The sequence below is a fragment of the Trichosurus vulpecula genome, chromosome 5 (genome assembly GCF_011100635.1).
Source record: "Trichosurus vulpecula isolate mTriVul1 chromosome 5, mTriVul1.pri, whole genome shotgun sequence".
NCBI classification, from domain to species: Eukaryota; Metazoa; Chordata; class Mammalia; order Diprotodontia; family Phalangeridae; genus Trichosurus; species Trichosurus vulpecula.
In genome coordinates, this window is record NC_050577.1 from 9,856,703 (window position 1) to 9,873,413 (window position 16,711).

Genomic DNA, 16,711 nt, shown 5'->3' on the forward strand with positions numbered 1-16,711 from the left:
ATTGTTGTGAGAATGCTATGGGATCACATGCGTAAAGCACTCTATGGGATGTCAGCTGTTGTAATGAACATGTGAGCATGAAGACCAATTCCACACACACAGTGTGGATCACCACCGGGAGGCTTTGCACAAGGAGCACGTTGTGTATGGGGCATCTTCATCCCATGACTTAAGCTTCTCTGGGTTAGAGCCAGCCTTGGGTGAACTGTAAATAGCATTTATCTTCTAGGATTTTTAGAAGTGTGGGGCATGTTTAGAAAGAGAATTCTACACACAGTGTGGTTACATCCTAAGGTTCACTAAATCTCAGAGATGGAATGAATGAATGAAAGTATGAAGTACTTATTAAATGTTTCTTATATGCACAACACTGTAATGGACCATAGGTCTCTTCTAGCCCATGTCCCGTATCTGACAGATGAAGGAGCTGAGAAGGTGAAGAGGGCAAATGACCTACCCAAGGTCACCCCACACCCCACCTCTGCGGCCCCCCCCCTCCCCCCTCCAGGTGCTATTCCAGAATGAGCTCCACTTCCCAGCCAGCGTCAGTCATGACGCAGGAGGCCTCAGACACAGAAATCGTCTTTTCAGGCTCCCGCTCGGGGCCGAGCCAGTGGGTGCTCGAGACCAGTTCCACGCCGTCGTTGATCGCCACCCCGCAGGACCTGCGGCGGTCCAGCTCCGTCTTCTTGACTCCAGTCTCGCTATGCACTGGGAGCTCGAGTCAAGGTCGTGCCGCGCGCTCCCGCGCGCGGACACCAGTACAGCTTGCTCTCCGGCGCATAGCAACGACGGAGAACGCTGAAGTGGCCAAGCTCTCCAAGGCTGACCTCTCCCGGGAGAAAAGCCGCAAGGTGAGCACCATCCTGATCCCGCCGCCCCCCACCCGCCACTCCGAGCCCTGCCAGGATCCTGCGAAGCTAGTAGGAGATGGGGTGGGGAGGCTGTAGCTACCCGGCTTCCGGCCCAACTGCGCCCCGCTGTGCCAGGGGCTGCCTGCTCTCTCCTCGCCCCTCCCCCCGCAAGGGGCTCTCCTTTGTTCCGGAGCGGGGGTGGTGCTGACCCAGGCTATTGACCCCAAACCAGAGGTGCTGGTTGGCTGAGGCTGGGGCACGGCGTGTCTTACGCTTGGAGACTACTTTGGCCAGGCCGATCTAGGACAGTCCATAACAATGCATTTCAGTCCAGTCCAACCCAACCCAACACAGTCCAGTCCAGTTTAGTCCGGGCCAATCTGTTTCAGTACAGCCCAATGCAGTTCAGTTTGATGCAAGCAACAATTATTTCTTAATCATCTCGAGCTCTGTACCAGGGCCCGTGCTCTGTGCCAAGGCAAACCATATTTCTCACATGGAGTACTTGACATCTAAGGCCTCCCCAACTCACTGCCCCAACAATCTGCTTTGGGGATTTCCCCAGGAAGAAGGAATGTGGTTCTTTTGAAATGACAGACTGTGGGTTCCCTCAGACTCTCCCTAGCAGAACTCTTGGCCAAAGACGTCTCCCAGAACTTTGACTGGACAGTGAGGAGAGGCTTTGGGGAAAGACCCATTGCAGTTCGGAGAGTCCACCTTGGGAGTGAGGAGGGTTCAGGGGCACAAAAGCTTTCCAGGGTCCCAAGCTTGCCCAGGATGATGGAATGCCTGCTGGGTTGGAAATAAACTGGGAGAGACAGCCTTGAGGATGGGTACTGTTTTCACTTGGCCCTTAGTTTCCGTGCCCTTTGAACAAAGTGGGTGCTTAAATGCTTGTCGGTCTGGGGGTAACAGACTGATCAGCCCTTTCGTTAGCTAACTGCCTGGCCACTAACCTGTGTCAAGGACCCCTAGAAAGCACTGAATATGGACTCATGCATCCTTCATTCACATTTGATGAGGGCTGTGATCTGTATTTTCCAAATTCTTAAGGTCATAACAAGAGGCCAGGTGGCATATGGAACAATGCCCTGGACTTGGGGTAAGGAAGATCTGTGTCCAAATCCCTTCTCTGACACCTCCTAGCTGAGCCACCCTGGGCAAGTCACTTGACTTCTGTGACTCAGTTTCCTCATTTCTAAAATAGGGATGATAATACCTATCTCACAGAGTCATGAGGAACAAATCAAGTAACGTCTGGGAAGTGCTTTGTAAATGCTCAAGCATTTATTAATATCAGCAGGAGCAATCTTGCCATTATGTTCAAATTCCTCATTGCTTTGACTTCTAACCTAGGATTCTGGGGGATCTACTTCTCTCCCTACCAGACTAGTGTTTTCCAGGTGCTAATTCTTGTTTTTGTGTTGCTCCCCTCCCCTCAGTTTTGGTAGAGGGTTAGCCCATTTACTAGAAACCCCTGGCTTCCAGTCACAGGTCTGTCACTACTGCCTGTGGGACCATGGGGAAGGTGCATCCCTCCTCTGGGCTCCATTTTCTTCTTTTGTAAAATGAGAGCATTGGATTTGATGGCCCCCTGGCTAGCACTAGAGCTCAGGTCCTGCCACTGGCTTCTTGTGGACATGCCTCTAGACACTCTCTTGTTCCTCTCTCTTGGGGTGTTGGGCCCTGGCCTCGCCTGGGGCAGTCATCAGAGCCCACCTCTACTTGCATTGCACTGCTTAGAAGTCCTTTTACCACCTGGGCACCCATTAACATTGCCTCCAGCTTCTTAAGGAAAGGCACCAATGAAGTGGGATACGGTGGCACCGATGATTTTCAAAAGACCATCCAATTTCTTGTTGACTGAATATAGACCCAAAAACGTTTGCCCTTCTCCACTTTTTTTTTGATAAAGAAACTAAATCCCCAAGAGATGAAGTGATGATGTGGTAGAGCTGGGATTTGAACCCTCTGCCTCCAATTGCAGATAGGTTCCCACAGCTTTCTGTCTCGTCAGCAAAGCGTCTTCTCTGTCGATGCTTTCCCCCTCAGGTTCTTGGTTATTCACATTTTATTATTTGCTACAAATTTTTAATTAATTGGCTCATCTAACAAGCTCAGAAACCACTAATCTCCACGGAAAAGGGATTGTCTCAGGGTAAAGCAGGAGGGAGAAAAAGCTCTGCTTTTAGTCCACCTTTGGGTCTTGTTTGCTTCCTGTGCCAATTTAATTTACATTAAATGAAGAGACCACACAGCAGCCTGGTGGAGGGGGTAGAGGGGAGTCGGCCTCGGAGTTAAGAAGAGCTATCTGGGCTTGAGTGTTGCCTCTGCCACATTCTGGCTGTCGGACCATCAACAAGCCACTTCTCAGTTAACCCAGCAAGCTCTAAGTTATAGGTGAGAGGATGACCGCTGTCAGTGGAAAGAATTTCCACACTGAGAGCTCCCTACGCTGAGATCCTGTGTCTGGACAAATGAAACCGGCTGGACATTTCTAAGGCCATTCTTGGAAAATGCATAGAGTGGCACAGGCAGCTTAAGGCTATAGATCTGGAGTTTGGGTGTGGCCCTAAATTATTCATCTCCCCATCCCCCAGCAACCCTGGCCCATTGTCAGGGGAGGGGATGGAGAAGGAGGGATAATATTTATTAAAAAGAGCTTAGCCCAGTGCCTGGCACCTAGAGGGCCCTGTATAGAGGCTTAGTCCCTACCTTCTTCCCCTCCCTAGGTCATAGGATCATAGAGTAGTTGGTACTGGGACCTTGGAAGCCATCTAGCCTATCTTACAAAAGAGAGAACTGAGGCTTAGTGAGGTTAAGGGACTGACCCAGGGTCACACAGCTACTTCATGCCAGAGTGGGATTTGAACCCATGCTCCCAAATGCGAGGCCATTCTCCCATCCCTGATGTTGTGATGAATCATGCTTCAAATTAAGAAAGCCCCGCAATAAAACTCTTCCATTTACAGAGCCTCAATCTTCTAGGATGTTAACTGGGTTTTCTTCCCCACAAAGGGATTGTCCCTATCATCGAGCTTTCTGTATCATTTTAAAGACCTCAAAGCACTCTTTAGACCTTGTCTCCTTTGGGCCTCCTTGCAGCCCTGGGAGGTGAGGACATTGGTCTGGACAGATTAAGAGGCTTGCCTCAGGTTACACAGCCAGTAAGTGTCAGAGTCAGAATTTGAACCCAGGTTTTGCTGACTCTTGCATCCAGCACTGACTCCATCCAGCTGCCCCCCCCCCAGTGGCTCAGTGCTACCTAAAAAACAATAAAAAACTAATGTTCAATTCCCTAAGTCTTCTCCGCATATTGTTCAAGGACTGGATTGTATGCCCTGCTGTAAAATCTCACCCTGGTCTTCAGAGCCCATGTGTGTGGACTCCGGGTGGGCTTCTCCTGGGGTTAAGATTCATAATTTCTTTCATATCTCAGTGCAAAATTCAGGCTCATGAGGGGGCCGTGAAGTATAATTAGAAGGCTGGGGTTTATCAGTTTCTGGTGGAGGCCTCACTCTCCCCTTCCTTTTGAACTTTTAGCTGTGACTAGGATTGACTAAAGATGACTGGGTTTGCTCCCTGGAATGTGGTTTGACAGATTAATTATATGTTACCAGGCCATAGAAGATCAGAAGAAGCTCTGTGGTCAGAGGAGGGATATTGATGTGTTGGAGCTGTTCCTTTCCCGAAAGTAAGCACAAGGATTTGGGAGCTAGGAAGGGTGGGGGAGTGCTAGGATCCCAATGCCCCATTTCATCAGAGCCTCCTATGATTCTCCTCCCTGTGATCTGAGACTCAGGATGAAGCTGAAATTGGGGGGCAAGGAGAGTGGGGTTCATTGTGGTCCTGTCGTGAAGGACCAGATGTGGGGAGGAGATGGGGTGGGGTGGGGTGGGGAGATAATCAGTCAATCAACATTTATTAAGAGCCTCCTATGTGCCAGGCACCGTGCTAAGCTCTAGGGATTCAAAGATCTAGATGATGTTCCTTGCCCTCGAGGAGCTCATAGCGTAATGGATGGGGATCATTTTTGTTGCTAGACACTAGGACCTGTTCATTGTGACTTACATGCAGCCTCAGAAAGTGGTACAGTATTGCTTTTCTAGATTAGAGCAGTCTGTGTGAGAGCAGGTTGGGGAGGGTGTTTGAAGGGAGGAGGGGAGTGGGCAAGCAACAATAATAATAAAAGAGTAACTGACATTTGTGGAGCAATTGACATGTGTTGATTTCCTGTGAACCCCAGGACAGTCCTGTGGGAACAGTGTCATGGATATTTTACAGATGGGGAAACTGAGAAGCAAACATACAGATAAAGAAATAAAAGGTAATTTAGGGCAGAGGCAGTTAGGTGGCACAGTGGATAGAGCTCTGGGCTTGGAATCAGGAAGACGACACTTCCTAGCTGTGTGGCCCCGGGCAAGTCACTTTAGCCCTGTTTGTCAGTTTCCTCATCTGTAAAATTAGCTGGAGAAGGTAATGGCAAAACCACTTTTAGTATCTTTGCTGAGAAAACTCCAAATGGGGTCGCAAAGGGTCAGAAACAACGCAACAACAAATTTCAGATGGGGACAGAATTACTTTGATGGCAGATCCTGTGGAGCAGGACTCTATTACCTCCATTACACTCAGAGCAGCGACGGTTGTTAGAACATTGTCCTGAACATCAGCCTAAATCGGCCCCCTCCCCACCATGAGCCAAGCAGAGCGAGTACAATCCCTGCTCCCCACAGTCGCCCCGAGGATGCATGGAGACAGCTGCTCTGCCCTCCCCAAGTCTGCTCCCCTCTAAGGCAAGTGTCCCCAGGTGCTTTGACTGATCTTGTATCGCTGAGTCTCAAGGCCAGTCACCACAGTAACTGTTGGTATCTACAGGCTTTCTGGTTTGTCAGGGTTTTCCCTGAAACTCCCAGAAGTGGTACACTGCCATTAATGTGGGCAGAGAAGAGCCGAGCTGTCACTGACCTCCTGCATTTCTAACCTTATGGCTCTCAGAACAGACAATGTATGGGGTGTAAACAGTGGGATAGCCTGTCCCAGTGGCCTCCCTCTGAGATTACCTCCAATTTACCCCAAATAGATCTAGTATCTAGAAGGCTGCTGTCTGTCTCCCTCATTAGAGCCAGCCAGTCATTAGCATTTCTGAAACACCAGTACGTGCTAGGCACTGTACTAAGCTCTTTGAGGGCAGGGACTTTTTATTTCCTGCTTTGTCTCTCTGGCCCACATGGCTCAGAGTAAGTGCTTAATAAGTAATAGTGACAAGACTCAATAGAGTTGGATTAGGGCCACTCGAAGCAGCAGCCGGGGATGAGTCCTCGAGCTGGAGACCTTTCAAAAGGATGAGTTCATCACTTTCTCCTATCAGTTTCAATTTCTTCAGTTGGCAGCAAATATTTCTCCAGTGAGTGATAACCCAAGCATCCTCTCTGGGGAAAGGAAGAGGAAACCCACATATAAGACTTCTTTGTCCAAAGGAGGTTTACTGAGGTGTATTCTTTTTTTTTCCCTAATCATTTTTTTATTTAATTTAATATATAGTTTTCAGCATTGATTTTCACAAGAGTTTGAATTATGAATTTTCTCCGCATTTCTACCCTCCCACCCACTCCAAGATGGCATATGTTCTGGATGCCCCGTTCCCCAGTCAGCCCTCCCTTCCGTCACCCCACTCCCCTCCCATCCCGCTTTCCCTTCTTCTCTTGTAGGGCAAGATAAATTTCTACGCCCCATTGCCTGTGTATCTTATTTCCTAGTTGCATGCAAAAACTTTCTCTTTTTTTGTTTTTGAACGTCTGTTTTTAAAACTTTGAGTTCAAATTCTCTCCCCTCTTCCCTCCCTGCCCACCCTCCCTAAGAAGGCAAGCAATTCAACATAGGCCACATGTGTATCATTATGTAAAACCCTTCCACAGTACTCATGTTGTGAAAGATTAACTATGTTTTGCTCCTTCCTAACCTATCCCCCTTTATTGAATTTTCTCCCTTGACCCTGTCCCCTTTCGAAAGTTTGTTTTTGATTACCTCCTCCTCCTGTCTGCCCTGCCTTCTATCATCCCCCCTTTTTATCCTCTTCCTTCTTCTTTCCTGTGGGGTAAGATACCCAATTGGGTGTGTATGGTATTCCCTCCTCGGGTCAAATCCGATGAGAGCAAGATTTACTCATTCTTCCTCACCTGCCCCTCTTCCCTTCCTACAGAACTGCTTTTTCTTGCCACTTTTATGCGAGATAATTTACCCCATTCTATCTCTCCCTATCTCCCTCTCTCAATATATTCCTCTCTTACCCCTTAATTTGATTTTATTTTTTTAGATATCATCCCTTCATATTCAACTCACCCTGTGCCCGCGTCTCTCTCTCTCTCTCTCTCTCTCTCCATATATATACATATACATATATACATATATATATATACATATATATATATATATATATATATATATATATATGAGGTGTATTCTTTATAGACTGCCGGAGATGGGAATAAGATGCCATGGGCTTCAGAATTTGCCTTCAGGTTGGGGTGAAGACTTGTGAGCCCCGAAGACAGCTTGCCAGCCTCCCCTTTTTGTACTGAAAAAGTCCCTCCTTTTCAGGGGTTCCAAGATATGGATAGGGTTGGGGGAATAAGGCCACTTCTAGATTATGCTACAGGATCTTTGAGGCCAATAATATGTTGAATGGGACAAGAATATGAGAGCAGAATATGCCCTAATTTATTCAACCTTAGCTACCAGGGGTGATGTAGTGAATCCTTTCTATGGTGCCACTGGGGCTGTCAGGGCCCAGATGAAGACTTCATTTGTGAGGTTTTCATTGGGAAGAGAAGGAGAAACCACAGCTGCTTTTGTGGGTGAAAGCAAAAAAGCAAGAGACAGCAGGACATATACCAGTTCATATCCCATGTTCCTTCATCTGGGAACTAAGTCACAGATCAAGCTCCTCATTCTCACCTATGAGATAGTAATCAAGACAGATTTTATATAGAACTTTAGGGTTTTTGCAGTCTTTTATATATGTTGTTTCATTCCTCAAAGCCTTCTTAGATAGGTGCTATTATTAACCCTACTTTACAGAAGAAGAAACAAGCTGAGAGGTGTCTGCATTATGTGCACTGAGGTTTGTAGAATCTTGGTAAACCGTAAAGCATGCACTTGGGTTGTGGATAAGGTATGCTCTGGGGTAGATTCAGGGCTCTGGGTTCATCTAAATAGTCCTTAGAATTTAAAAATATTTAGAAATGGTTATTTAGAAATGCAATGTATTTAGAAATGAATAGTAAGCTTGCTGATTCCTGGAGGAGCAGGAGAGGGGCTGCCATCATGGGTCAGGTGGCTGTGCTGGCAATGATGTTAGAGTTAACATTGACCCTGCCCCGAGCTGGGCTCAGTGCACCCCTCAGTGTACTTCTTAGGTAAATAACCCATGTTAATCTGTACTTATTAATACTCTGTACATGAAAGAGTTAAAGCACCTATTAAAAAGCAAGCAGCTTTTCCCCCCATTATAGTCTAGCACCACTGTCTGCCTTGGTTTCTCCATCTGTAAGATGGAGATGATAATAGCACCCACCTCCCAAGGTTGTTGTAAGGACAAAAATGAAATGAAATTTGTAAAATGGTTTGCAAACCCTAAAACAACATATAAATGCTAGGTACCGTGGTTGTTCTTATCTGGAAAGTCCAATTCAGTCTAACTACCCAGATATTTGTTACTTTTCACAGTTTAAAATAATAATATTAACATCAGAGCAAAAGAATGTGGACAGAGTCAGCCACACTCCAAAAGGGGTGGGTTGCTTTCATCACATTTAGCTTCTCCTTCCAAGGTCCCTGCACCCCACCTGGAGATACAATTTCCCCCCTCCACTGGCCTCTGGTCCTCAAGATGTCCTCCTCTTTGGCTCTTGGTGATAACCTCATTGCTACCAAGGTTACAGGTGCCTGGCAATGACGGTGTCTTCTTCCTCAGGGATGTTCATCTGGACAGATGCCAGATCCTTGACCCCTGTGATGGGAGGGTTTTAGCTCTTAGGGAATGGCCTGGTGGGCTATCTCAGCACCCTGAAATGTGTGGCCAAGGCCCACTTGGTAACTGATTGTTATTAACTTATTATTAACACTTATGAAGTAATCATTTTTTTCCCCCAGGGGGCTAGTAGATGTCATTGACCTGGCGAAATTCCGCAGGTTAAAGCACTTATGGCTTTCCTTCAACAAGGTAATAGACATTTTATCATTAAATCACTTTATAGTTAAATGACTGTTCTTGGTTTCATGATTTAAAAAAGAGATGGCAGGTTTAGGTTTTAAATACTCATTTTTAGGATGATAACTATGTTATCTACATATATGTGCATACATGTACACATACCTATAAATATGTTATTTATAGACATTATATATATAAACATATATAGTGATATTTTTGAAACTTTGAGAGACATAATTTCTGGGTAATTTACTAATTTTATTAATAATGCCAACATGTTTATTACTAAAAGGATGGTCATTTGACTGTCTCTCTCATATACCAAAGACAATCATGGCATCAGGCTCATGGCTTACATGCCCATTGGAAGAGGGGTGTTCCTAAGAGTAGCAGTCAACTCTGATTGGTTAACAATTAATGAAGGAATGAATATTGCAATGAGAATCTGAGCCTATTCAAATGAACTTTGATTATGTCACTTACTTCTAAATTACCCCCAGCCTTGAGCAATCTATTCAAAGAATTTATTGCCACCCAAACCTGAGTAGAGCTCAATGGCTTCCCAACCTGGATGGGGTCTGAACAAGATAGTTAAGAAAGTTAGCCTCACCTTACTATCAGGAATGTCTTTCAAGAGACTGAACTTTTGAAATCAGAACTTCAGAAAAAAGGGGGAAACTGGATCTCCCCAACTTGTCAGTTATTAATAATCACTTTTCTCGTATGTAGTATACTGGAGGAGCAGCAGGGTAAGTGGATAGAAGATTTTCCACTAAGTCAAGAAGACTTGAGTTCAAATGCCACTCTTAAAACACGTTGAATTTGTGAACCCCGCAGTCAGTAAAACTCAGTATTCCAGACAAGTTTCTAAGAAAGTGCTACCCTGGATTAGTAGAGGGACTTTGCTCCCAGGGCATTCTTTGTGCCAATGAAACCCCAGATCTGGACCAAAATAGTCAATCAATGAATCAACCCAAAGCCAAGTTGTGCTAATCCCAATGTGCTAATAATACAGAGAAGGGTAAGACTAGTCTTTGCCTTTAAGGAGGGCAAACTGGAATGGACCAGATGATTCATGTGTTTATGTGTGTTCGTGTATGTGTGTGTGTGTGTGTGTGTGACAGAGACAGAGATGGAGACAGACACAAACACACACACATACACACACACATACACAATTCAAAGGCACCGTTCCTTTGAGGAATCAAGGAAACCAGTGGTGAAAATCGTAAGACCTCATCTGTCTCAATACAGCTACTACCCCTGGCCCCTACCTTCTGTGTGTCCTAGAAATGAGCTTCCAAAATTAACTGCTAGGTGCTGACTTCCCTGCCTGGAAAGCCCTCCCTCTTCATCTACTACCTTGGAGAGGCAGCCTCTTCTGAACCCCACCCCAGCTATGAGTGCTCCCTCCCTGCTCAAATAACCCTGTATTTATTTCTCTGTACGTTGTCTCCACTCCACTGCTGTCCCCCAGTAGAATGCGAGCTCTTTAGGGTGAAGGGCTGCTCTTTTGTTTGCTTTTGAATCCCCAGTGCCTAAGTTAGCATCTTGCACACAGTAGGCAATGAATTCATACTTGTTGAGTGGATGAGAAATGTTTAAAGATAAAAACCATCTTGTCTCTGGCCATAGCTTCCTGTGATTATCCAGGCTACATCCTCATTCTACAGGGTGTTCCTAAAGTCCGAACACATGGGCAAAAATGCATATTTTCAAGAAATGAAATGAATGAAATTTTTATTTAATTTTAATATTAACAAATAATATCTTCAGTATGATTTCCATCATTTGTCATGCAAAGGTTGATGCACTTTGCAAGATTCACATCAACTCGATGGAATAATTCCACATTGCCATCAATTGCCTCTGTGTCCAGATGTTAGGGACACCCTATATTACAAAATAAATTCATCAGGCTGATTTGGAAAAATAAAAATTTCCTTCTTATCTTCAATTACAACCCTGATTTTGTTATTTGATGAATTTTACATCTCTTTGTTGGCTTATAGAAAGAACAATTTTCTCCTTGAATCTACGGGGAGGAGACTTTTCATTGGAATGGAACTGTAGCTTGTTTTCTAGGAGCATGAAGGAAAGACTTTGGCCAGAGGTTTAGAAGACTCCTGCCAGGTTTGCCATTGTGGCTCTCAGACCTCTTTATATATCTTAGGATCCTTGCTTTTGAGCTAGAAGGCACCTCAGAGGCCTTTGAGTACAGTCACCAATTTACAGATAAGGAAACTGAGATGCAGATTTGCTAGAAATCCTACTGGCCATTTGGTGGGAGGACTGGTATTCAAACCCAGGACCTTTGACTCCAAGGCCCAAGTACCCCACAGTGTTTAAGGAAAAAACCAAAAAAAACAAAGGAAGTGCCACTGTCCTGTCACCTTTACTGGAAGGCCAGGAGTTGATTTCCTTTTGACAAAACATGGAAGACACTAGATTGCCATCATGAGGTCCAGTTTGAAAGACAGCCAGTGTTTTTTTCTGGGATTTAACAAAAACATGTAGTAAGTAGAACCTTTGTCAATGCCAAGATCGGACTCTTCTGGTAACTTTCTGGTGTGAGCTGGATCTCCCCTACCTGAGCAATACTGCACAGCCATGGGCTTCGTGTTCCATCTCTGCCTTTGTGGTGGCGGCACCCCATGTCTGCAGCAGCCTTCCTCCTCGCCTCTATCTCCTAGAATGCCTCGTTCCCTTTGAACTTCACCCCATTTGCCACCTTCCTCATGAAGCCTTTCCTGTCCATTAACTTATATTTGTCTTCCGTGGCCAGATCGCAAGCTCCTTGAGGTCAGGCACTTGTCTCTGCCCAGTGCCAGGCACAGTGCCTGGCACATAGTAAGTGCATAATGAATACTTGTTAATCGATTGATTGGTTAGGACTTTCCTTGGCTCCTGCAGCCCCAGGCTATGTGTCGGCTCCGAAGGAGAACCGAGCAGCCGGTCTCCCATCCTTTGGGAGTGGATGTGTGTCTTTCTGCTGCCCGAGGGGCCCCATTAATTATCCATCTTATGTCATCTTTGTTGAAAGAATTATGTCTTCCCTTCTATTTAAAGAAGGAAGGCAGCCTGAGTAGCCTAAACACGCACGGCTTCTGAGTGGTTTTGAAATAGATGGATGGCAGAGAGACATCCACTGGTGATTTGGGAGGGAAGCCTGTGGCAAGAAGAGACAACCTACCTACCTCCCATCACCCTCCCCAGACCTCCCCCCACACACCACCACACACACACACACACACACACCCATCACCCTCCCCAGACCTCCCCCACACACCACCACACACACACCACACATAGCAGCAGCAGCAGCATACTCAGAAAGAGCTCTTCAGTTTAGAATAAAGGGAATACAAGAGAGAGGGCCTCATCTAATGAGCAAACAGACTTGCCCAGGGGTTTTCAAGATGCGCAGACTACTCTAACTCGCTTCACCTGACCTTTGGAAGCAGCTTCCACATCTGTCAAGTAGGGCCAACAATAGCCACACTGCCTGCTACTTCAATGGTATGTCTTGAGAAATGGGCGTTGTAAACTGTGGAGTGGGGTGTCAAGAGAGACTGTAATTTAATTCATAAAATCACGGGACACGGTGGTTGTTCCTAGAAAAACCTGTTTTATTATCAGTTGGGCCTAGCATGGAACAAGAGAAGGAAAGTCAAATCAAATTAAGTCAATAAGCAATTATTAAGCACCTAATGTGTGCCAGGCCTTATGTTAAATGTTGGAGATATAAAGAAAGACAAAAACAAAAACAAAACAGTCCCTGCCTTCAAGGGCTCACACGTAATCTAATGGGTGAGACAACCTGCAAACAGACAAGTTGATATTCAGGATAAATTGATGATAATTAATAGAAAGAAGGAAAGGGGGGATCAGTAAAGACTTCCTGGAGGAGGTGGAATTTTAGCTAGGACTTGAAAGAAGCCAGGGCAGCTAGGACAGGTTGAGGAGGGACAGCATTCCAGTCTTGGGTAAAGTCAGTGAAAAGGCCCTGAGTTGGCGGGTGTCCTTTGGGAAACTACAGAGGTCGTGTACTGGCCCTGAACTTCTCCCAGACACAGGGGTACATTTTTGATGACCCATGGTCTGCCTGTATTACCGCCTAACTGTGAATCATGGAACTCAGTCTCCAAAAAATCTAAATTGAGTATCCCTAAGAGGAAGATGTGATAAGTAAGGTGTAGCCCATGAAGGTGCTATGAAGGAAGACTGGAGAAAGGATTTTATCAGGGCTAACATAGAACAGAGAAGATCTTTTTTTTTTCATTTTTTTTCCAATGGGAAGAAGTGGGAGCAGGAAAAAATAAATGCTTGTTAATTTTTAAAAATTTAAAACTTGAAACAAACGAAGGAGGACTTGTCACTGGAGAGAGGGGGAACAACCAGTGTTCTATCCCCTTTGCCCCACTGCTGTCCTCTGCGCGTCAGGAGAAAGTGAGGAAGGTGCAGTCCTTTTGGGAGGAATCCCTGCTGAAAACTCATAGGAGGTGGTGGAGAAGAAGGGAACGAGATGAACAGGCAAGGAGCAGTTATGTTCCTCATCGCTGGGGTGTCCCCATGATGGGATCATAGGTCAGCTGGTGTGTCTGAGGGTGAAGGGGAAACATTCTGCAGAAGAGAAAGATCCTCCCCTTCTGTTCCGCGGACTATCTAAAAATGCCCATTTTATTTTTTTATTTCTTAAGTTCAAAATGAAACAGGGGGAGAACAATTCAATTCACAAAAAGCTGCTAATTTAGATGTAATTCAGAAAGAGGGCAACTTCCTGTGAATGAGTGATGTTCAGTGAACAGAGGCCCAAGGAGGCAGACTGCCGGGGGGAGGGAGGAGGAACCAGCCAAGTCCTACTTACCTCGCCTGGGCTTATGATCTCAGAGGCGGTTGGGGAAAGGTTGCCAACGGCCCCACAGTAGCTGAAAGAGGAGTGATGGAGGAGGGTGCCTGCAGCCCCTGATGCTTCAGGCGTTCTGGTTCTGACATGGGGAACATGTTTTCCCCAGTCGCTCACAGAAACTTGTAATAAATCCATCATTTCCATACAGGGTTGACAAGATTTCGTAGAAATGGGGCTTAGCACAAAGTTTGTGCTGAAGCAAGTAATTATTCCAAACCAAGCATGGATTTCAAGTCATGGCAGTTTAGAGCTAGAAGGACCCTAGAAATCTGGTGTTCAAACCCTCTCTTTATATGGATAAGAGGGTCAAAGTGGTCCCTCCAAGGCTGCAAAACTCTTAGTGTCCAAGCTGCTGCCAGGACTGACCTCTATGCTCATGAGACTCCATTTAGAGTATCGTGATCCACCCTAGACACCGTGCTTCAAGAAGGATGTTGATTTAACTGGGGGGGGGGTCCCGTGCGGGGCAACCGAGATGGTGAAAGTCCTTGAGTTCATGCCAATGGAAGATTAGCATGACAGACTAAGCATGTTTAGCCTAGAGAAAAGACCCCTGGAGGGGCTGAGGACTTGATAATTGGTTTATAGATTTTCAGGGCTGTTGCCTACAGGGCAGAACTAGACAGATGGATAGCATAACAAGACAAGTTTAGGCTTGGGGACAGTTAGAACTTTTTTCACCATGAGAGCAGACCCAGAGTGGCAGAAGCTGGATAACCACTGGTGAGTGTATCTGAGGGGGACTCGTAGTAAGGCTCAGATTGGAATAGATGCCAGCGATGTACTTTTCAACACTGAGATTCTGGAATTCTGGGATTGAGTGAGTAGGACAAAAGGTCCAGTTACAGCATCATGTTTGTGGTATGTAAAACAAAGGCTCTAACTGACTTTCTAAAGCTAGGGACAATCTAAGGAGAAGATATTTGCCTGGGATTTTCAATAAAACAATGCTATAGGCAAGCATTTATTAAAAACAAAGTGGGTTAAAGAGAAAAAAAAGGAATGCAAAGACAAAGATGAGACCTCCAGAGTCTGATGTTTTACTAAGTGACGGAACATGGATATAGAGAGGCAAACTCCAGGTAATTGGAAGAGAGGGAGAACATTAGCATAAGACGTTTCAGAAGGGCTGGAGAAGGTCATGGTGGAAAATTAGTGAGTTTGGTTTTTCAGGGGTCTATGGAATGTCTATGTTGAAGATTTTTAAGATGTCATTAGAGATACATGAGACTGAAGCTGGGGAGAGAAATGAGTGCTAGATAGGAAGATATGGGGATCATTTACAAAGGAATCATAATTAACCTGATGGGAACTAACAAGACCACCAGGTGATGGGGTCTAGTCTAGAATGCCATGAGAAGAGGGCCCAGGACATAACTTGGTATGATAGCCAGTTAGGGGACATGACCTAGATGAAGATCAGCAAAGGAGACTAAGAAAGAGCAGTCAGACAGAAAAGAGGAGAACCAGGAGAGGGGCGTCCTGAGAACCAAGAGAAACGAGAGTGTCCAGTGCTCAAAGGACTATAAAAATGTGCATATCCTTGAACCCACCTCTAGGGCTGTATCCCAAAGAAATCGTAGAAATGGGAAAAGTACCTATATGTACAAAGATATTTATAGCAGCTGTTTTTGTGATGGCAAAGAATTGGAAATCAAGGGGATGCCCATCAATTGGGGAATGGCTAAATAAGTTGTGGTATATGAATGTAATGGAATACTGTTGTGCTATAAGAAATGAGAAAGATAGGGACTTCACAATAACCTGAGAAGACTTATGTGATCTGAGGCTGAGTGAGGGGAGCAGAACCTGGAGAACATTATACACGATTACAGACACATGGTATCTGTGATGACTAACTTTGATAGACTTGGCTCTTCTCAGCAATGCAAGGTCCTAAGACAACTCCAAAAGACTCTTGATAGAAAAAGCTATCCACATCCAGAGAAAGAATTACGGAGTCTGAATGCAGACTGAAACAAACTATTTTCTCTCTCTCTCTGGGGTTTTTTTTTTTTGGTTTTGTTTCTTCTTTCTCATGGTTCACTCCATTGGTTATACTTCTTCTTTACAACTATTGTGAAGATAAGTTTAAGGTGAAGGTATACGTAAAACCTGCATCAGATTACATGCCATCTTGGTACGGAGTGGGGAGGAAAGGAAGGGGGAAAAATTTGGAACTCAAAAACTTGTGGAACTGAGTGTTGTAAACTAAAAATAAAAAATAAAATTTAAAAAGATGAAAAGACAGTATCCAGAAAGGGAGGGTGATGGACAGTGTCAAAGGCTGCAGAGAAGCCAAAGAGGATCTAGATTGAGAGGGAAAAGCCGTTGTTTCCCAATTAGATCACTGTTGACTTTGGAAAGAGGGATTGTTGGTTGTATGAGAAGCTTGGACACCCGATTGCAGAGGACACTGGTATGAATCTGATATGTACATGGGAGACCCTTTCTTAGAGGAGAACCTTGAAGGCCCAATTTTGATGCCCTGAATTAAATGCTTTTTTATGGTCAAGAAACATCTATCTATCTATCTATCTATCTATCTATCTATCTATCTATCTATCTGTGTCTGTCTATGTCTGTCTGTCTATCTATCTATCTATGTCTATCTATCTGTGTCTGTCTATCTATGTCTATGTCTATCTATGTCTGTCTGTCTATCTGTCTATATCTATCTATGCCTATCTGTCTATCTATCTATCTATCTACCTATCTGTGTCTGTCTGTCTATGT

General features: G+C 45.1%; 1 protein-coding gene across 1 annotated transcript in view; it reads left to right on the forward strand.

Moving 5' to 3' along the window:
• The first annotated feature begins 551 nt into the window (after positions 1-551).
• LRRC72 (leucine rich repeat containing 72) overlaps positions 552-16,711 on the forward strand; it is a 31,640-nt gene continuing 15,480 nt past the window's right edge. The window contains exons 1-3 of the mRNA XM_036759426.1: positions 552-854; positions 4,475-4,548; positions 9,006-9,075. Coding sequence (XP_036615321.1) covers positions 552-854; positions 4,475-4,548; positions 9,006-9,075 — 447 coding nt within the window. The remainder of the gene's footprint in view (positions 855-4,474; positions 4,549-9,005; positions 9,076-16,711) is intronic.